The sequence below is a fragment of the Helianthus annuus genome, chromosome 9 (assembly GCF_002127325.2).
Source record: "Helianthus annuus cultivar XRQ/B chromosome 9, HanXRQr2.0-SUNRISE, whole genome shotgun sequence".
Classification (NCBI taxonomy): Eukaryota; Viridiplantae; Streptophyta; class Magnoliopsida; order Asterales; family Asteraceae; genus Helianthus; species Helianthus annuus.
Window position 1 is genome coordinate 130,302,804 of NC_035441.2, and position 18,983 is coordinate 130,321,786.

The following is an 18,983-nucleotide window of genomic DNA, read 5'->3' on the forward strand; positions in this document are numbered from 1 at the left end:
TTGTTGGAAGAATGCACTTAGGTGGAAGCTTAACAAATGAACGAATACAATCAATCCAGGTATTGCAAGACTCACGATGAATCGGGTCGATTCGGGTCGGGTCGGGTCGTAGGCCGTTGGATTATGAAATGGAGTCACGGTTAGTAAAATGTTTAACCCACGATTACGAGTAAGAATTGGTATATTGAATGTTTAGCTTTAATAGGTGATATAAGAAGGAAATTATGTCATTAGGAAGGCAAATCCAAAGATCCTCGAGTAAAAGTTTAGACTATCGATTAAACACTCGCACAAAGCACTCGCGCAAAATACTTGCTTAGTAGGGTAAATAGTGCGTGAAGGGAGATAATAATGAGGTGATATGAATAAGATGATTCGAGGCAAAATTAAAGGAAATGCATAATATAAGTACCGATAGAAACCATAGAATGATGCATAATCCTCGTGTCAAGTATTATTAAGTAAGTATATATAAAAAAATGTAGTTTTGTTGTAGTATTAACTGGTCATTGAATGTTTATAGTGTGGGGATAATATAATGACCCCTCATATGAATACGAAAATAAATAGAAGAAATGTTAGTGATGGAATGTTGGGACTTGCTTATGGTGATCAAAATGAAATATCATAGATGATATATGAATAGAATGAAATAAATTGATTTATTTTGAATAAGTAAACACATGAATGTATTATCTTTAATTAGAAAGATGGAAACAAGCCGTAAACTTAGATCTGTACGAGCAATAGAGTGATAAATAACCCGCTAGCGATGAAGTGTGTTAGAAACTAGCGCTATAGAGTGAAATGGCACTAATAAGAGCTCCGGATAGATTCCAATTTTAATTTATGTGATGATGAGTGTAATTTGCTAAATTTAAGAAGGTAGGGGCAATGCCTATAATTATGTTTATTTTGCTAGAAGCTAGCATTATACCATGAAGGCGACACTAATAAGAACTCCGGATCGGGTTCTTGAAGTTAGAAGGTCATCACCGAGACGAGCTCGCGATCAAGTTGATGGGGTTAAAAGAAAAGAGAGTAAATGTCAAGTAGGAATAAGCAAGGTTTCGGGGACGAAACCTCTTTTAAGGAGAGTAGACTCCCCAAAACTTGAATTTTAATTTGCTAGCTTGATCCCTTATGCTATGGTATGATATGAGATAACCAAGTTATTTAATTTAGTTAAAATGTAAGTTCAATAACAAGGAATGAATTCCTTGTGACTAAACAAAATAATGAACAAAACTATAGGGGGTTAAAAGGGGCAAGTTGAAAAATGTTTTAATTAAAAACATGGGGGAAAAGGAAAACCCCAATTCTGGGTGTGTGTGTGTGTCGAAATACAGAGCAGGGGAGGAGAAAAACCACTCCTCCAACTATAATCAGAAATTCAGCCATTTGAGAGTGGATTTGGGCTAAAATCATATGCATGTGATGGGTTTCTTAAACATCTAAGTGTCCTCTACATAAGGTATGTTGAAATTTGTGATTTGTTGATCTTGTATGAAATGGGTTTTAATCAATCCACGAATTCATGTGAAACTGGTGTGACTATGAGTTAGAATCACCACATAGAACTTAAATTATGCTTGAATTTGGCTATCTTGATGATTAAAAGTGAAAACCCCACTTGAAGTAGGAGTATTGTAAGTTTAATGATGAATTATGTGCAATTAGTGTAATGTTAATATATGTAGCTACATATGTTGAGCATTTGTTGAGTGAAGAAGATGTAGAATGAAAGACATGTGAGTTTAGTTGATTTTTGATGATCCATAACATGAACTAGTAAGAATATGCAAATAACTCTTGTACAATATGCTTTGTTAGTAGTACGCACACCAAGTGTTTGATGAAATGCCTAGGTGAAGTTGGAAGGTGATGTTGTAAGCAAAAACATGGTAATTATGTATAGAATGTGATAATAATGAAATTCTTAGAAAGCTTATATGAGGAAGGTGTGTTTGAATTAATCCATGTGAAGGTTTTTGTCCGAGTTCAACATTGGTAGAAGTATGCATTAGTGGCTTGTACTACATGCTTGAATAGTGATGCATACTATGTGTCGGACTAGTTATTTACTGGTAATTTAGAAATGGATAGGTAATAAATGAATAGCTTGTGACTCAATAATAAAGAATGATGTTGAGATTACGTTAAATTACTACCGTTGAATGTGGTTGACAATTGTAGGACCATGAGAGCTTTAGTTCATATTGAATTGGTTATACATGTACATGATATAACTAGGTGATCATGTGGTTATAACTTATAAGCATATTGCATCATGAGTATAATATATATATATAGTGTCATTAGTATAGCCTAATATGATGACACGGATATACGAGGTAAAGTCGAAAGTTCATATGATAAACCGTTGACTTCTGAAAGTCAACTGCGCATAAGAAGCATGGCTAGACTTGTTGTCACGATAGTAAGATTATAGAAAGTCATATAGTGCGTGTTATATCAATATGACATGATGAATTATATGAGTTTGAAAAGATGTGAATTTGGGTATATGTCTTATGCTTGTTAGAATTGACTAATGGAAGTCAAATATGAGATATGCATTTGATATGATCGTTAACATGCACAATCATGTATGCTAACAAGAATGTAATTGCGATGACATGAAAGTATAAGGATCATATCAAGATGGATAGAAGCATGGAAGGCTAACGGATTAAAAGGAGGCAAGGTAACAGATGCAAATACGGACGCTAAGGTAAGTAACTTCCGGAATCACTTCTTATCTATAAATGAAGTTTCATATGTTGAACGTAGGACGCTAAGGTAAGTAACTTCCGGAATCACTTCTTATCTATAAATGAAGTTTCATATGTTGAACGTAGGAAATCACTTCTTATTTATAAATGAAGTTTGATATATTGAACGTAGGAAATCACTTAAGAAAGTATAGGTAATGGTAAGCACCAAGGTAGATATTATTGTTATGTGTCAAATGTAGTTGACTATGTCGAAAATTTCATGGTAGAAGCAAACGGGTCAAAAACCAGAAGTAGTGTAATAAGATGTTGATTTTGAACATTAGAGTATGGGATTTATGTAAAGTTTAGCTTGTAAGAATGTTGGGAGTCTTGTAGGAATGTTCTAGAACGTTACAGAACGTTATGGGTCAGTTCAGGTTGGAACGGGGCTTGGAAACGAGTGTTACAAGCCAAAACAAAGGAAAACAGCGTCAGCACCACAGAGGGGGCATTGCCGACGCGGCCTGTGGCGTCGCCGACGCTGCTCCGTTGTCCGACGAGCTGATTTGCTGCCTACGCCAATTTCTAGCGACGCGAAGATGCAAGGGGCGTCGCCGATGCGGCCTGGGCTGTCGTCGAAGCCGCCTGTTGGCCTGGATCGCCTTTTTTGTTTATTTTTCACACCACAAGTCCCGTACCCCCTAAAACCTATTACGTGGCCCCACTAGAACCCCGAAAAGTGATAAAAGCTTACAGGAGGATAGTTATATGCATGAATGAGTATGATAATCGAATGCAAAAAAATTAATCAAGGTTTGTATGTGTGTTGTATATATGTAATCATAGTGAACGTAAGTAACGTGAACTGATATGTGAGATTATGTGTTACTAATCGTGTTCCGTTGTGGAAGAAGTGTAATGCAGATATGAGAACGTTGAGCTTTCGAGGAATTGGTGTCGAATTTGGAGCAAGTGGATTCGAGAGGATAATCGAATGAAATAGAATTATGTAGCTAGAATGCTATACAGTCTTTAAGTATATGTATTTCATTTGTATGATGTTATCATTTACTAACGGGTTGATTGTATATGGTGACCGCAGGATTTGTACAGATTTTCTCTATTACCATCAAGGACAAGCGGGTGTAGATCGAGTCAAAGAGCAAGGATTGTACGGGAAGGGTGATCACGTAGTTTGCATTTCTGTATTATATTTGATAAGTTAGTTAAGAATGAATGATGCAATTCTTCTAAAGAAGTTATTAGAATGATTTTCAAGTATAAGGAAACAATATAATGAAAGAAATTTTATTGTACGTATTTTCCGCTACGTCTTTTGGATAAAACATGTTAGGGTGTTACAGTATGTGGTTTAGATATTTATTGATTATGTTCCGGTACGTATTTATGTACTAGAACATAATCACGTAACGTTACACAATCATGCAACTTTATAGCTTGTAAATATATTTTTTTTAAGTAAGAAAACTATCGCAATAGTATACTCAAATTAAAGAGGATGAAACGCTCAGTAATAAGTGTAATTTTTTGAAAAAAAAATATTATCGTAAGAAAAAATTATGGTCGTTTGAAAATCAATGGGGGAATATTTCAAGGGAGAAAAGATCATTATACCCCTTTTCTATTTGCTTTTTTAATTGTGGAATTATGTTATTTACAAAATTGTCACCCTGCCTTTAAAACCATTGATCTTGGAAATGAATGGCTGAGTTGTCTTCTACACTTCGTACACGGAAACTCTCTTGTACGAAAGACAACCTCTTATTATTTATTAGTGTTTTTACGGATATACGACACACCCCTATGATATTAGAGGTTTTATTTTTTGATAGTTCAGTCTAGGAGTGTTCACGGTTTGGTTTAAAATCGTGGAACCGCCAAAACTGATCATTGGTTTGGTTTCATGGTAGGTTTTTTATTTTATTTTTCGGTCGGTTTCAAAAATTTTAAACCGTAATGAACGCTTTAGGTTACGGTCGGTTTCAAAATGGTAGAGATACACTAGTGGTTTATGTGTTCTGTTACATTCTAAAACCGTGAAATCAAACCATAACCAAATCATTAGTAGCGATTCAGTCTGTTTTTTTTTCAATGATTCGGTTTCGGTTTTCAATATTACAAACCGTTACTAATAGTTCGGCTCACGGTTTGACTAAAAAACCGTCAAAACCAGACCGTGAACACCCCTACTTCAGTCTAGGGGTATAAATGAGTCGAGCTACTCGAGCTCGGATTGAAAAAAAAGCTTGAAATGAGCCGAGCTTAAACGAGCCCGAGCCCGAGGTTCACTTATCGAACTTGCGCTGATGTTAGCCTAAACAAGCCCATTATTAATATGATTTTTAATTATATATTAAATATATATTATGTTATTTATAAATTTATATAAAATAACAATTATAACCAATATAAATTAGTTACTAAATAATAAACGAGTCGAGCCCGAGTGAAGCTTAAACTTGAAAAACTACCTACGTGTCGAGCTCGAGCTTTAGAAAGAAGGCTCGAACTGAGCTGAGCTAAGCTCGAGCTCAAATCTTCATAAATTAAACAAGCTCGGGCTCAGATTCATGCGGCACACGAGAACTGGTGTACTTTGATAAATAAACCTACACCGCTTTTTTCCATGCATATGTTATTTAAAGAAAATGCAAGAAAGACCAACACCTAATCCCTTTGTAACCTATAAATGCACAAATTTCACATAACACCCCACTTTCTTTTATATTAATGATATATACAAAACTACTACATTTGACATTTCTAGTCAACGTGGTTGACAAAATACCATTAGGCTAGTCTTCTCCAAGTTTACATTGAAAGAAAATATTATTTAGGTGATAAAATATAATTTTTGGGTATTTTACAATTAACTTACCTCTTAAGTTGTGGAATCTATGCAAAAATGGTTTTATTAATATTACATTAATATTGAAAGCTAAATGATAACTACCCATGTGTGACGTTCATAAATTAGTTAATTAGTCATAACTAATTGACTAATTCATAGGGTCTAATGTTTAGCTCCATATGAAGTGTGTGCAGATAGGATTGTTCACCGGTCACCTTCCATTGTTCTTGTCTTCTTAATGTCACAAAAACATTAAATTTGGATTTTTGAGGTAAAAATGGCAGGAGGGGATGATTATTCAAGTGAAAGGAAGCTTGATCAAACACCAACATGGGCTGTTGCTGGTGTCTGTGCAATCATCATCATCATCTCTATAGCTTTAGAGAAAGTTCTTCATAAGCTTGGAAAGGTAGTTCTTTTTTAAATTTGCTTATTATTGTCTTTCACTTTTGTTCATTTTTATTCTAAAATATCTTTCCTTTTCTAGTAAAGTATTGGTATAGTAAAAAATTAAAGCATTATTACCTTCTTTTCTTTGATTTGAACTATTAACCAAGTCTTCTAGTTGTAGTCCATGATGATTATTGCGCATAACCGCGAAGTTCAGTTTTTTCAGTTATTCGTTTTGGTTTTTTCGCTTTTCAGAACATACAAAACCAAATCATAAAATTCGGTTCTCAAAAAATACAAAACCAAGCCGTCGGTTTTTTGTATGGCTACTTATTTATGTTAATTTCGTTTTAGTTCGGTTAATCGGTTTCTGCTCACCCTTAACTTTGTTTCAGTTTAATTTGCTTAAAAAGGAATACATTTATTTAGAATTTTTCTGAAAATTGCTATTTTTGAATTTTTTTTTAAGAACTCCTCAATATTTTACTTTAATCTTTAGAGGTTACTGTTGTTTCAGTTTACTTTGCTTAAGAAAGGAATAGATTTATTTAGAACTTTTCTGAAATTTGCTATTTTTGATTTTTTTTTTGTTTTTTATTTTTAATTTTTTAAGAACTCTTCAATATTGTACTTCAATCTTTCGCTTTTTAGAGGTTACTGATATAATGAATTTTACAACCAGTTTTTCACAGATAAGCACAAGAAAGCTTTGTTTGAAGCTCTAGAGAAGGTCAAAGCTGGTAATTAAACTACACAACAACATCTCTTTTAAACTTTAATTAATTCCCATTTTTTTTCTTCAAAAAACAGTTCTTATATCTAACCATTGGTTGTTTATCATTTGTAGAGTTGATGATTCTGGGGTTCATCTCACTGATATTGACTTTTACTCAGTATTACATTGCGGAAATATGCATCCCAGTTGATGTTGCTGATACAATGTTGCCATGTGCTATAAAAGATAAAGCGGAGAAAAAAGAAAAAGGAGCCCGTCGATTGCTTCTATGGTACGAGCATGGTAGATCATTGGCTGGTGACTCAAAGTCTACATGCAAGGAGGTGAATAATTAGTTAGTCATTCCATCTTAAGCAATGAGTATGAAGGGTGGAAATCGTGTCGGATTGGCAGGTTGAATTGAATACGACCCATATCTTTATGAGTTTATGCATCTCAAAGATATGAACGCTAGACAATACACTATTACACTAAGAATCATGCAAACCGAACATGACCTCTCTACTCATTTATTTATATGGGTCAAACGGGCTAACTTGTTTTACATGGGTTGTTGGTTGTAAATAAGTTGGGAACGGTTAAGCGGGTCATACATGGGTTGTAACAAATAGATTAAATGGACTGTAATGGGGTTGGAGGTTTGACCTTATAAAATATATTTTTTATATTTTATATTCTAATTTTAAACAGGTCGACCTGTTTATCTAGATGGTTTGACATGTTATAACGGGTTAGTGGTTGCAGATAGTTGTAAACGGTTAAGCGGGTCATACACAGGTTAAACACTGTTAATAAAATAATCGAGTTGGATATAAGAACCCAAAATATATATGGTTAAATTCTTAACCTGTTTCGGGTCATGTTACTTACGATTATATTGATATTATAGCTCCGTTTTTTATAGGGGAAAGTACCGATTATAACTGTCAAGGGGCTGCATCAATTGCACATACTCATATTCTTTCTAGCGGTCTTACACGTTGCATACAGTGCTATTACAATGGCTCTTGGGAGGTTAAAGGTACACTGCATTTACTACCATTTTGTGACTTGTTTTAGCCTTTATGCAATGAGTGTGGGCTTTTAGTTGTTTTTTGTGTTTTGTCAAGTTTCATGTTTGCAGTCACTTACTAGCATTAAATATGAAATAAACGGTCTGAGTTTGGTTTAATGGTCTGGGTTTAGGCTAAAACAAGTCTTATTTAGTATCCTTTTTCTTTTGCAGACCCGCGGCTGGAAGCAGTGGGAGGAGGAGACATCCTCGCACGACTATGAATTTTCCAATGGTAATTTTGGTGGTGCACAAAATAATCAATTCATATTTTAATTAGAGAAATACCATTATCACATTTTTTACTCATCGACTCTAAACAATTCATTGAATATACAGATCCTTCACGATTCAGGCTTACTCATGAAACGTCTTTTGTCAGAGCACACGCCCGATTTTGGACTCAAAACCCGATATTCTTTTACATTGTAAGTTGTCAAGGACTTCATTAAATGAATGTTGATGGTTTTATAACAGCTTGTAATGCAAGCTTCTGTCATGCAGGGATGCTTCTTCCGTCAGTTTTTCAGGTCTGTTAGCAAGTCTGATTATATGACCTTGCGAAACGGGTTCATAAGTGTGAGACCCTTTTTTCCTGGTACTTTTATTTATTTATTTATTTCGCTTTCATAATAAGTTATTGGTCTATCCATTCAGCTTCATTTAGCTCCAGGAACTAAATTCAACTTCCAAAAGTACATCAAACGGTCGCTAGAGGATGATTTCAAAGTTGTCGTGGGAGTCAGGTACAAATCCGACATTTTCATCGAATTATAATCACTGTAACTTTTTATAATTCTGAAAACTTTCAGTCCAGTACTATGGGCATCATTTGTGATCTTCGTGCTTCTGAATGTTAACGGTATGTCCTTACTACTACTACCCATGTCAAACCTGCTCAATATAATTTTCACAGCATTTAACCATAAATTCCTTTTGAATTTAAGATTTGAAATTCTTATTCAATTTCAAATTTGAATTGTAACTGGTTTGACTAAAAAAGTCAATACGGATGTGTGCATTGCTTCACAATATATCAACATATACAAACTCTAAAAACCATATTTTTATTCAGGCTGGCAGGCGTTGTTTTGGGCGTCGCTGATGCCATTAGTTGTAAGTGCCATCTGTATATTTGTAGGATAAGTTCATGAAATAGTAACCGAGTTTCAATCTTTTCCCGACCAAGTCACTCATACTTTTTCATAACTACAAAAACCACTCAAGTTTCAATATTGTTCCATTGCTATGAAAATTTTAATAATCTTTTACACTGAGTGACTTAAATGGAGCAATAATGGAAACTTTAGCGACATTTATTCTTCACAGTAACCTTATACTTTTTGTTAAACTTGAAAATAATAATCACTAAATAGTAACCAAATTTTTTTATATGTTCTAAGATACTTGGTTGCTATTAGTTGATATATTCATTTATTTGGCATTCTTTAAAGATTGATAACAAAATCCACGGGCTATTTTATTGCACAGATTATCTTAGCTGTCGGAACGAAGCTTCAAGCCATCTTGACAAAAATGGCGCTTGAAATCACGGAAAGACATGCAGTCGTCCAAGGGATTCCTCTAGTGCAAGCCTCTGATAAACACTTTTGGTTCTCAAGGCCGAGCCTAATGCTTCTTCTCATACACTTCGCTTTGTTTCAGGTACTTGGCGAAAACTCTGGGAATTTGGTCACATATTTCTTTATTCTCATGTCACTAATTGTTTTACTGAATCATTTATGCTCACAGAATGCTTTCCAGATTACTTACTTCCTTTGGATTTGGGTAATAAAAGTGTTACATCTGTAGATATGTACCAAAGTTCTTTTTAACCATGGATAACACTAGATTGCTTCGTGTGCTTGTGCAGTATGAATATGGTATTGATTCTTGCTTCCATGAAACTATGGAACTTGTGATTGTAAAACTTGTTATTGGGTATGAATTATCTCTCACAAAAGTGACTGCATTACTGATATAGGGGTTGGACTGTTTGTTAATGAACTGATTTCTGTTTGTGCTTAATGTAGGGTTGGAGTTTTAATCTTATGTAGCTATATAACGCTTCCTCTATACGCGCTTCTGTCACAGGTTAGTCTCGTTGAATTACCTTGTTTTTGGTTGATTTGGATTGTATTTTATTGATATTCTGTTAAATGTGTAAATTGATGAAATTTATGTAAAAAAAGTAGTCACCTAATAATAACTAAAGTTACTCAATCTTTTTTGCAACTAAAAAAGCCACTTTAGTTTCAATATTGTTCCATCGTTGCGAAACTTTTTATAAATGTTAAAACTAAGTGAATAAAATGGAACAAACATGAAACTTTTTTACTATTTATTTATTTTTTTCAGTAGTTCTTAATAAAAACAATCACTAAATAATAATCATTAATTTTTCCGTTTAGGTACTTCACTTTAAACAGTTAGAATGTAACAATATTATAATTACTTGAGCAGTTTTTGTTGTTAAAAAGAGTTTAAGTGAGTATAGTGAAACAATATTGCAGTTAAATATATTATTTACTTCTATGAGATTACTTCTTTTTTACTTGAATATGATATGAACACACAAAACACATGATATATTGATATGCTGCATGGGTAGATGGGGTCAAGCATGAAGAAATCCATATTCGACGAACAAACTGCCCGGGCCCTGACGAATTGGCGAATGGCGGTGAAGAGGAAGCGCAGAGGCAAAGATGGAAAGTCCCAAACCCGATCAGTAGCAAGTAGTCTTACTGCTAGCCCTGTTCATTCATTCGCATCACCTATCTCCCCGACAACTGCAGCTACCCTCCATCGTTTCAAGACAACCGGCCACTCCACACACCCGGCTGCCTATGAGGACACTGATGCATCAGATTTTGAAGCTGAACCACCCTCTCCTGAATCATCTACCAGACACTTGATTGACCCAAGGGTTGATTACCACAATGATCATGAGATTAAGTTAGATTTATCGACTCAACAAGAAGTCGATACAAGTGAGGATGAATTTTCATTTGCGAAGTCTGCGACGCGGTTTGAATAATAGAAAAACTGCATTTTGGAGCCTCCAACTGTCCTGCATGAAGATATATGATTTATATTCATAGTTGTTATGCTTACATTTGTTGTATAAATGTGTATACAACAAATCTGATAAAACTTATCACATAGTTATTTTTTTTCGTATACGTAGATAATATGTTGATCTTTGGTACAAACCAAGAACACGTTAATGAGTTGTTCGTATCATCTAAAAAAGTTCACAATCTCATTATATCGAGAAAATTCGTAAACAAGTTCAACTATATATAAGGACTACAAGCACCCCAATGTCTTCCCCAGTGCCTAAAACAGTGATCCTATATCTCAGTTAGATAACACAAAGGTTATTAGTTGAATGATGATGAATGATTGAACTGCAACACCTTGATTTGTAAGATCAGTTTTTCTATAAAAGTTGCTCTGTCTAATAACCGTTAAAAGTGGAAGACTATTTAACATATTACGAGTTCTTTATAGGTTTAAACTCAAGATATGTTTTAATTAAAATAATTAAATATAAGCTTATAAATAAAAAGGGGGTGCAAAGTTAACCTCAAATCCGATGATATAAGATGCTTTTTTATTTACATACTAGTGGTTTGACCCGCCACGCGATGCTGCGGCGGCGACCATATGACATTACCAACACAAAGTTCTGTCTGATGCGGCAGTAAATTTGTATATGTACAAACCAAAACTTTATTTATAGCAATGCTAAGATTAAGTACAGAAAATGCATGCCTTTGTACGCAAAAGAAAAGTAGACATCAATGAATTATAGCCTCCTCAACCATAGGATGTAGATAATCACATGACAAATGATATGTAACTTGTAAACTTTAGAATCTACCCTGTTGAGTCTCTATCCCATATCTATTCATCACACATTCAAAAGTTATAACATCTGCATCAAATTGATAAATGAATTGCTAAATTGATGAATTAGCTAGTACGAATGAAAAAAAAAAACAATGAGATCTGGCACATGCCAAATGTTTATACAAAAACGCACAAACATTATCCTCCAAGTTAGTTTGACTAATGTCATATAAGCAAACAGTATATCATTATGCAAGAAACAACATGTACAAAGTAAGCAAAGAATTTAAATTGTTGCTTGGTGTACACATTTGTTCAGTCACATGGATCTTTTCGCTATGGAGTGTAAGTTGCTAAAGATAAAGCCACATATAGGTTCCTTGTTATGGAAGATTTACCACCTTTTTTTGTTGAATTCACTTATTCAAAACATGAATTGCTTTAGCCAAAAATTGAATACCTAATGTTCACTAACAACACATTTGAGTGCTTATAAGCTTGAATCTTATACATGTCAACACCTATAGATGTAAGTGGATGAAAAAGATAAGAATAAGTTATTATTTGTTTCACTTTATCTATGGATGTTGCTAGATCTGTTATTATTTGTTTCACTTTATCTATGGATGTTGCTAGATCTGTTATATTTGTTGTTTGTCATAAAGCTGCTACTTTCCCCATGAATATGTTGTTCAGTTTTGTAATGATAGTAAATGTAGAAACAGAATATTAATCAAGTAAAATACAAAGGCGAAGGAAGTTTTACCTAACAATAATAGATATTGCTACTTCAATGTTTGGGTTAACGTAAATGTAGGATGCAGGTGTTGATGTTAGCTGAGGTATCTAGCAACTTTGACTTCATATTTGTAGAAACATTATATTCACTAATTTCAATTAAACTAAGAAGTGAATATAAATCAACGACCCACGGAAAACTAATTTCAATTAAACTAAGAAGTGAATATAAATGGTTGCTTACTTCTATTGGGGTCACACCAGGTATATATTGCAAGTCATCACTGTCTTGATACAGAATGCCCTGCAAATATTAATCTTAAAAGAATCAAATTAAACATAATTACCCCTCAATACCCTAAACCCATAGAAAATAGCATTTTTTTCATTTTAAACCTAAACCCAAAAGCCAAACAACCCGACCTGACCTAAACCGAATCCGACTAACCCGAACTATAATGGGTCGGTTATCATCACTTTTTCCAGGCCAAAAACCTGAACAACCCGACCTCAAAACCTGGAAAAAAAAACCCGAAGAACACCCCTAACTTTTATCATGCCTTTATAACTACAGGACCCATGACGAACTTCGCGTATGTGTTTTGGCACTTTTAGAACAATGCCAACCTGTCAAATACGAATTGTTCTTTGGCATTATCACTATGAACGACTGTCCATATAGTTTGAGTTGAATTAGAATATATCAAATCATGCAATTCTTACGTAGTTATAAATAAAAGTTAAATTGGTTACACACTTTACAGAGATTTCCACAAATATTTGAATGTACAAACTAAAATATCATTACTCTGCTACAGTTGTGGTTGGAAAATCTAGAACCAAGTGAAATCTTAAGACAATAAACACGGAATTGTTGATCCCCTGGGGCCTGGAGGATAAGGGATTCAAAGGTTAGGGCTTTAACCCTAAGTATTCAATTTTCTTTGATAAACCCTAATTAAAAATAACCCACAAATATAAAACGCAAGTATGAACAATCCTCAGGCGAGCATACCTTGGAATTAGTCTGATCGTTGGAATCCAGGCTAGAAAATTGATTTTCAGGCAGATTAAATTCAAGATGAGAAAATTGTCACACCCCAACCAATGGCGGAATCATCGGAGTGGAACAAAAAAGATTGCTCATTACACATAACACTATTGGCGACAATAATTAATTCAAAACCAATCTACTACTTCTAATAAAGCAAAACAATCTTAGGCCACATGTCATCTTCTTATCCATGTGGCTGACACGACACGTGGCAATTGATTGTTTCCCCAATTTTTCGTTTGAGAGGCAATTATACTTCCTCCTTGGCTCTTTTTGAAACTGCCTGAATTTCTTCAATTTGGAAACCTCATAACTTATCTCAGTCAATTGAAATCATTCTCCAATTTAGCATCTTTTCTTTAGTAAAATCATTCTCCAGTTTGGCAAATTGATTTCTCTTGGTATACCAATTCCAAATTGAAAACCTTTACCCATCAATCAAGTCTCTGTTCCAATAGAACCCTGGATTTCTGAGGACTTCACAATAGCTAGCTGTTGAATTCTAAGGAAGACGAAGACGACTACAATAAATATAGGTTTAGATCTTTGCTCTGGTGGCTATCTAGGGTTTCAGTGGCGGCCGATGACTATGGTAAGATCCCGTGCTCTTTTTTCGTTCTACATTTAAAAACCAATTCCAAATATGGTAGGTGTAAATCATAAGCATTTGATGTCTAATTGGGTGAAAGTGTAGCAGCTCGAGTTCATGATAATTTGGGTGCAGACCTAAATAACATTCTAATCGGTGAAAATTTAAATTATTTCCTTACTGTTAATGTACTTGCTTTCGATGTCAATTAACCAGTTATGCAAGAACTATGTCTTCATCTTTTTCTTAAAAAGAAAAATAGAAAAAAGAATGTGCCAAGTTTATTCATGTTCTATTTTTTTTCTTTTTGGATGTTATTATTAACTTTTGTATCTGTATGAATTCTGGGGAAAGTGTGAGGAAGCCCTTGATGTATTACAACAACAATATCATGGTCTACAATGACATTTTGAATGAGGACCTTCATGAACATTAGGCTTAGTTTGATCCTTATTTCAATTTTTTTCGTCTATTACAATTTAATCAGCAATTTCGCTAAACAGGATTACTTCCTTCGAGGGTAAGAAAACCCTTTTACTATTGCTATGAACAGGTCTTGGGTGTTAGTGTTTCAATCTCGGCGCCGCTTATCGTGTACGACACTGCGTCTATTTCTCAGGCGATGTAATCATTCACGGCGTTGGCGAGCAACATCACGACTTCCTCCGGCGATGTAATCCTTCACGGTATTGGCGAACGACGTCATGCCTGATCATCTGTTTTCAGTTAAGGTAACCAAGGTGTCCCCCAATAGTTTTTCCTAATTCAAATGGATATTGATTTATTAATCTGATGTGGATGCTAGAATTTGTGGTTAATGTGTGTTTGGTGAGTCAAGGTTAGGGTTATTTATGAGAAACGTTATGAATATGATTTGTTGCTTCGAGGGGATTTTAGTGATGACTTCTTTGCTGATTGTCCAAAACTGAGCTTACCTGATTGTGCTTGCTTAATTTGGAACTTGGTCTATTATTAATTCATGTACTGGTCATTTCATAACTAAGCCTAAAAATCAAAACCGTCATGTGTTTGTATGACTATTTCGTAAATTCTAAAATAAATATTTTAACTTCACAACTGATTTGACGAGAGTAGATTGGCCTAAGATTGGAATATTTTTACGATTAAGCAAACTGAAATCTAAAACGATGGATGCAGAGGCGTTCTCCAATTTAATGTCGTTGGATCTAACCGGTGGTGATCGAGGGCCTGCGTTTAGGGATCCTTACGGTGTCTGTTTGAAGTCAAAGAGGAGAGATATTGGCCCGTATAAGGATCTTTTTGCTATTGAAGCTGGTTCTATTGATTTAAAAAGAAAATGAATGCATCCCTCTTGATCTGTAGACTCAAGTAAGTTTAGTCATATGATGTTTTGATACAAATCTTCTTATTATAAAAAAAAAAAAAAATTGTTTCATAGATTATTAATTATGTGCTACTACAATGTTTAGGCTCCTCCTTGAGAAGCTGGCCTCCGTCAACTTAGAGGGTTTGACACATCAGCAAAAGCTCGCATTTTGGATAAACACTTGCAATATTTGCATGATGAATGTAAGTATATTTTTTATGATTATATTTATATCGTTAAGTGTCAAGGACATATATTTTTCAAAGTGATACAAGGGTTAGGTAATATGACAGGCATATTTAGAGCATGGAATACCCGAGAGTCCGGAAATAATGCCAACACTAATGCAAAAGGTGTCTGGTTCAACTCATTTCCATCTTTCCATTTCAATTTTCAATTGGGTTTTTACAGTAATTGCACTAAGATGATTGGACTTTTATCAGGCAACAATAAATGCAGGCGGGTATTTGCTAAACGCGATATCAATTGACCATTTTATCTTGAGGCTTCCTAATCGCTTAAAACTTGTAAGTTGTATTTCACCCATAAGTAATAATTATTTAGAGTATAATGCCATTAGTGTCCTTGAGGTTTAGCCAGTTTTGCACTTTCGTCCAAAGGTTTGTTTTTCCGCATCCGGTTACAAAAGGTTTGAAATCTTGCCATTTTCATCCGGTTCGTTAACTCCATCCATTTGTCTCCGTTAAGTCAGGGGTATTTTCGTTTTTATATTAGCTTAAAGGGCAATTCGGTCTTTTTCACTTTATGTATAAGCATTTAGCATAATGTACAAGTATACAAAATACCCTTTATGGAGAAAAAAAGATGAAAATACCCCTGACTTAACGGGAAAAAATGGATGTAGTTAACGAGCTGGATGAAAATGGAAAGATTTCAAACCTTTTGGATCTAGATGGGGAAAAACAAACCTTTGGACAAAAGTCGCAAAACTGGGCAAACCTCAGGGACAAAAATTGCATTTACTCATTTATTTATTAATATTCTTTTTTTTTTTCTGTTGACCATATATACAACATTGTTTCAGTCATGTCTACAATCTCCGAAACAAACTGAAATTCGTGGTAAATTTGGCTTGGAGTGGTCCGAACTGTTGGTCATGTTTGCTTTATGCAATGGCGGCAGCTGGTCTTCTGCGGTATTATATTTATAAATTTTTTGACCTTTTTTTCGATCAAGTCAAGTTTTCTGACTAGAACTTACCCATGTACAGGTGAGAGTTTACACGTCAGCACAAGTGGAAAGCGAGTTAGCAATAGCAAAGAGAGATTACCTGAAAGGGTACCCGAGAAAATGCAAAGTTTAGTGAGTAAAAGATTACGCAATGGTAATCATGCATGTTTTGCTAATTTTAAATTGATCAGGTTCTAAGTTACCTCAAAAAAGCCACTGCAATGCTCTCCAAGCACATACCAAACACTTTTTTCTTAAATTACCTTTTAACAAATACAATACAAACCCCACTAACAATACATGTTTCATTTTACTATTAAAAATGTATGTAACTGTATTTCCTTTATACAATCCACTTAGTGTTCTCCACTAGGTGTTTATATGCTTAAATGTATTTTACCTATCTACTTTCTATATTTTTTTGAATTTGGAATTAACACTACTTCACTCCATGGCTCATTTTTTGTTATCATTTACTCAGTGTATTAGTCGTCACGTGCTAATCACGTGTGTATTTAACAGATTTAGTTGTGGTAGTTAGTAGTTAGTTAGGATTATTCTTTTCTTTATATACTCTTCAGCTATATAGTTAGGGTTAATAATGAAATCAGTATCTTTTTCCCCTAATTCGTTTGCTCTCAAATTACATTTTTGGAATGTGACATTGTTCAAAGTAACACAACTTCACTGCATGGCTCAGTTTTGGAATGTGACATTGTTCAAAGTGCATCTTTATTCTTTAATCTATAAACAAGTAATAGCAAAATCCCTTTTTTCTTTCAGGAAAGAAAGTGCTTTTGTTCATTTCAAAATTTTATGTATGTATTTAAGAAAGACCTGTAAATAAATTTGATAGCCTTCAAATGCTTTAGCTATATTTAATATCAAATTATCATAATGAGCTTGCTGAACTATAACTATTGTTAAAAATACATCACAGATTAAATAACAATTCCAGTGTGTATTAAATAATACTTACATTTTATAAATTCTTTGTATAAAATATGTTTTAATTATTTTGTTTTGTTTTCATGTTTAATTAGGCTGTTGGGCTTGCTAATTGTTGAATGGGCTGGATTAAAGATGTTGTGGTTTTGTTGATAAAGGACTGGTCAAAGCTGGGTTGGACTAAATTTGTCAACACATTTAGGTTGGACTAAATAAATGAACCTCAGCCGTGAGTCTATTGTAATTTAATATTGTTTGTTATTGAGAGTTTGACATTAACAATTAGGAAGCGAATTTGGGTTTTGAGAGATATTCAGGTGAAGAAGACAAATTATTAATTAATTTTATTGCGCCTATTGAATTTTTTTAATTATATTAAGTTGTGCTTAATTAGATCTGGTTCTAGGTATATTAATTCTCATAACATTGTAATTATTTGCAGAGTGAACATGGTGAGTTAGAGGCGAAGTTATTCGAAGAGAGAGCAGAGCCACCGTATGCAAAGATGTGGATATATTATTCAGATAACTACAACTTGCATCGTGAGATTAGCATTTACGATTTATCTCATCATTATGTTTACATTGCGTACTAATTTTTAGCCTTTGAATAGCACAAGCAAATCATACAAGTTGTGGCGATATCCCGGTTCAACCTTTTTCTTCTCCCTTTTCTCTCAATCTATCTATCTACGATTCATCCTATAGTCTGATTTAGATCCTATGAATATCGTGATTTTTCACAAACACTTAATGTAAGCGATTATTCAACCCTAAATCATAACCAGATGAACTCGATCAGGTATGTTTAGCGCCTCTCTCAGTCATGAAGGGTTTTTGTATAAAGACGTTTATTTATTCGTATGATTTTCATCTCTGATCTGTATTTGGCATTTCCTTATTTTGTTATTTCCTTTGATTTCTAAGTTCGATTGATTAGGGTATTAATCTAGATACTTAATTTATTCATATGCGTTCATATTGTTGGTATTTGGTATGATTTGATTGCTTTGATTCTTTCATATTGGATTTTTATTTTCTGGCCGATGGGTTTTTTGCTTAGTTTTTTCAGACTTCTTTGCTTAGGTTTTTATTTTCTCACTTGTGGTAATTGTCAAAACCGAATTAGTATATTTTTAGGGGATCTTTAATAATTCCGAGTTGAATTGTGTCACACCCCTAATTTCCACGTGTCATCGGTGGGCCCGGTGGGGGAGTATCGTGACGTAGTTGATATCATCATAGTCTAACAACACAAATTATAATGCACAGCGGAAGCAAAAAGATAGATTTATTTCATCCAAGCAAACTGTAATATCCAAGTATCACAATGTAGCTGAAATAGATCCACAGACGGATCAAAATAAAAAAGAGAACTGTTCAACAGATAAATGGCATCCAAGCTTGCGAGACTCTAACGATGCTAAGGAGTAGCCAGCCTATTACGTGTAGAACCTGCACTTAATCTTTTTGGAAAAATACGTCAGTTTAC

At 34.2% G+C, this 18,983-nt stretch overlaps 2 protein-coding genes and 2 long non-coding RNA genes across 18 annotated transcripts; 3 read left to right on the forward strand and 1 right to left on the reverse strand.

The window, feature by feature from the left end:
• The first annotated feature begins 1,338 nt into the window (after positions 1–1,338).
• LOC110878674 lies at positions 1,339–3,805 on the forward strand. 2 transcript variants are annotated; one of them, XR_002558145.1, is made up of 3 exons: positions 1,339–1,474; positions 2,647–2,734; positions 3,632–3,805. It is a non-coding gene; the product is annotated as an uncharacterized LOC110878674 (long non-coding RNA). The 2 variants fall into 2 exon arrangements; XR_002558144.1 differs by having other exon boundaries at positions 2,647–3,805.
• A 1,955-nt stretch (positions 3,806–5,760) lies between these two features.
• Positions 5,761–10,996, forward strand: LOC110878669 (MLO-like protein 10). The gene is made up of 15 exons (XM_022127014.2): positions 5,761–5,998; positions 6,662–6,719; positions 6,827–7,038; positions 7,620–7,736; positions 7,941–8,001; positions 8,106–8,194; positions 8,271–8,345; positions 8,424–8,512; positions 8,579–8,628; positions 8,842–8,882; positions 9,258–9,431; positions 9,519–9,554; positions 9,640–9,707; positions 9,800–9,860; positions 10,378–10,996. The coding sequence occupies exons 1-15, from the start codon at positions 5,867–5,869 to the stop codon at positions 10,804–10,806; spliced, it is 1,692 nt and encodes a 563-aa protein (XP_021982706.1). The 5' UTR covers positions 5,761–5,866; the 3' UTR covers positions 10,807–10,996.
• Positions 10,997–11,468: 472 nt separating this feature from the next.
• Positions 11,469–13,534, reverse strand: LOC110878673. The gene is made up of 3 exons (XR_002558143.2): positions 13,378–13,534; positions 12,607–12,666; positions 11,469–11,678 (listed from the first exon to the last, which is right to left on the reverse strand). It is a non-coding gene; the product is annotated as an uncharacterized LOC110878673 (long non-coding RNA).
• Positions 13,398–18,412, forward strand: LOC110878672. 14 transcript variants are annotated; one of them, XR_004867254.1, is made up of 11 exons: positions 13,603–14,008; positions 14,509–14,525; positions 14,625–14,736; positions 15,164–15,355; positions 15,457–15,556; positions 15,647–15,706; positions 15,797–15,880; positions 16,399–16,509; positions 16,585–16,698; positions 17,588–17,809; positions 17,935–18,412. XR_004867254.1 is itself a non-coding variant. In XM_035977591.1 (9 exons), coding segments are annotated over exons 3-9 (480 nt in total). In that variant the 5' UTR covers positions 13,667–14,008; positions 14,509–14,736; positions 15,164–15,323; the 3' UTR covers positions 17,936–18,412. The 14 variants fall into 14 exon arrangements, 2 of the variants coding, with proteins under 2 accessions (XP_035833484.1, XP_021982721.1); XR_004867255.1 differs by having other exon boundaries at positions 13,398–14,008; positions 14,509–14,736; positions 15,635–15,706; XR_004867251.1 differs by having other exon boundaries at positions 13,668–14,008; positions 14,509–14,736; positions 16,585–16,676.
• The last annotated feature ends 571 nt before the right edge of the window (positions 18,413–18,983 follow it).

What these genes read in the sequence shown, in the direction of transcription:
- LOC110878669 (XM_022127014.2), top strand. Translation starts at nt 5,867, where the DNA reads ATGGCAGGAGGGGATGATTATTCAAGTGAAAGGAAGCTTGATCAAACA. An exon ending in CTTACTTCCTTTGGATTTGG is followed by an intron (nt 9,555 to 9,639) that starts GTAATAAAAGTG and finishes GTGCTTGTGCAG; the next exon opens with TATGAATATGGTATTGATTC. An exon ending in TATACGCGCTTCTGTCACAG is followed by an intron (nt 9,861 to 10,377) that starts GTTAGTCTCGTT and finishes CTGCATGGGTAG; the next exon opens with ATGGGGTCAAGCATGAAGAA.
- LOC110878672 (XM_035977591.1), top strand. Translation starts at nt 15,324, where the DNA reads ATGAATGCATCCCTCTTGATCTGTAGACTCAA. An exon ending in GCAATATTTGCATGATGAAT is followed by an intron (nt 15,557 to 15,646) that starts GTAAGTATATTT and finishes GTAATATGACAG; the next exon opens with GCATATTTAGAGCATGGAAT. An exon ending in TTCCTAATCGCTTAAAACTT is followed by an intron (nt 15,881 to 16,398) that starts GTAAGTTGTATT and finishes ACATTGTTTCAG; the next exon opens with TCATGTCTACAATCTCCGAA.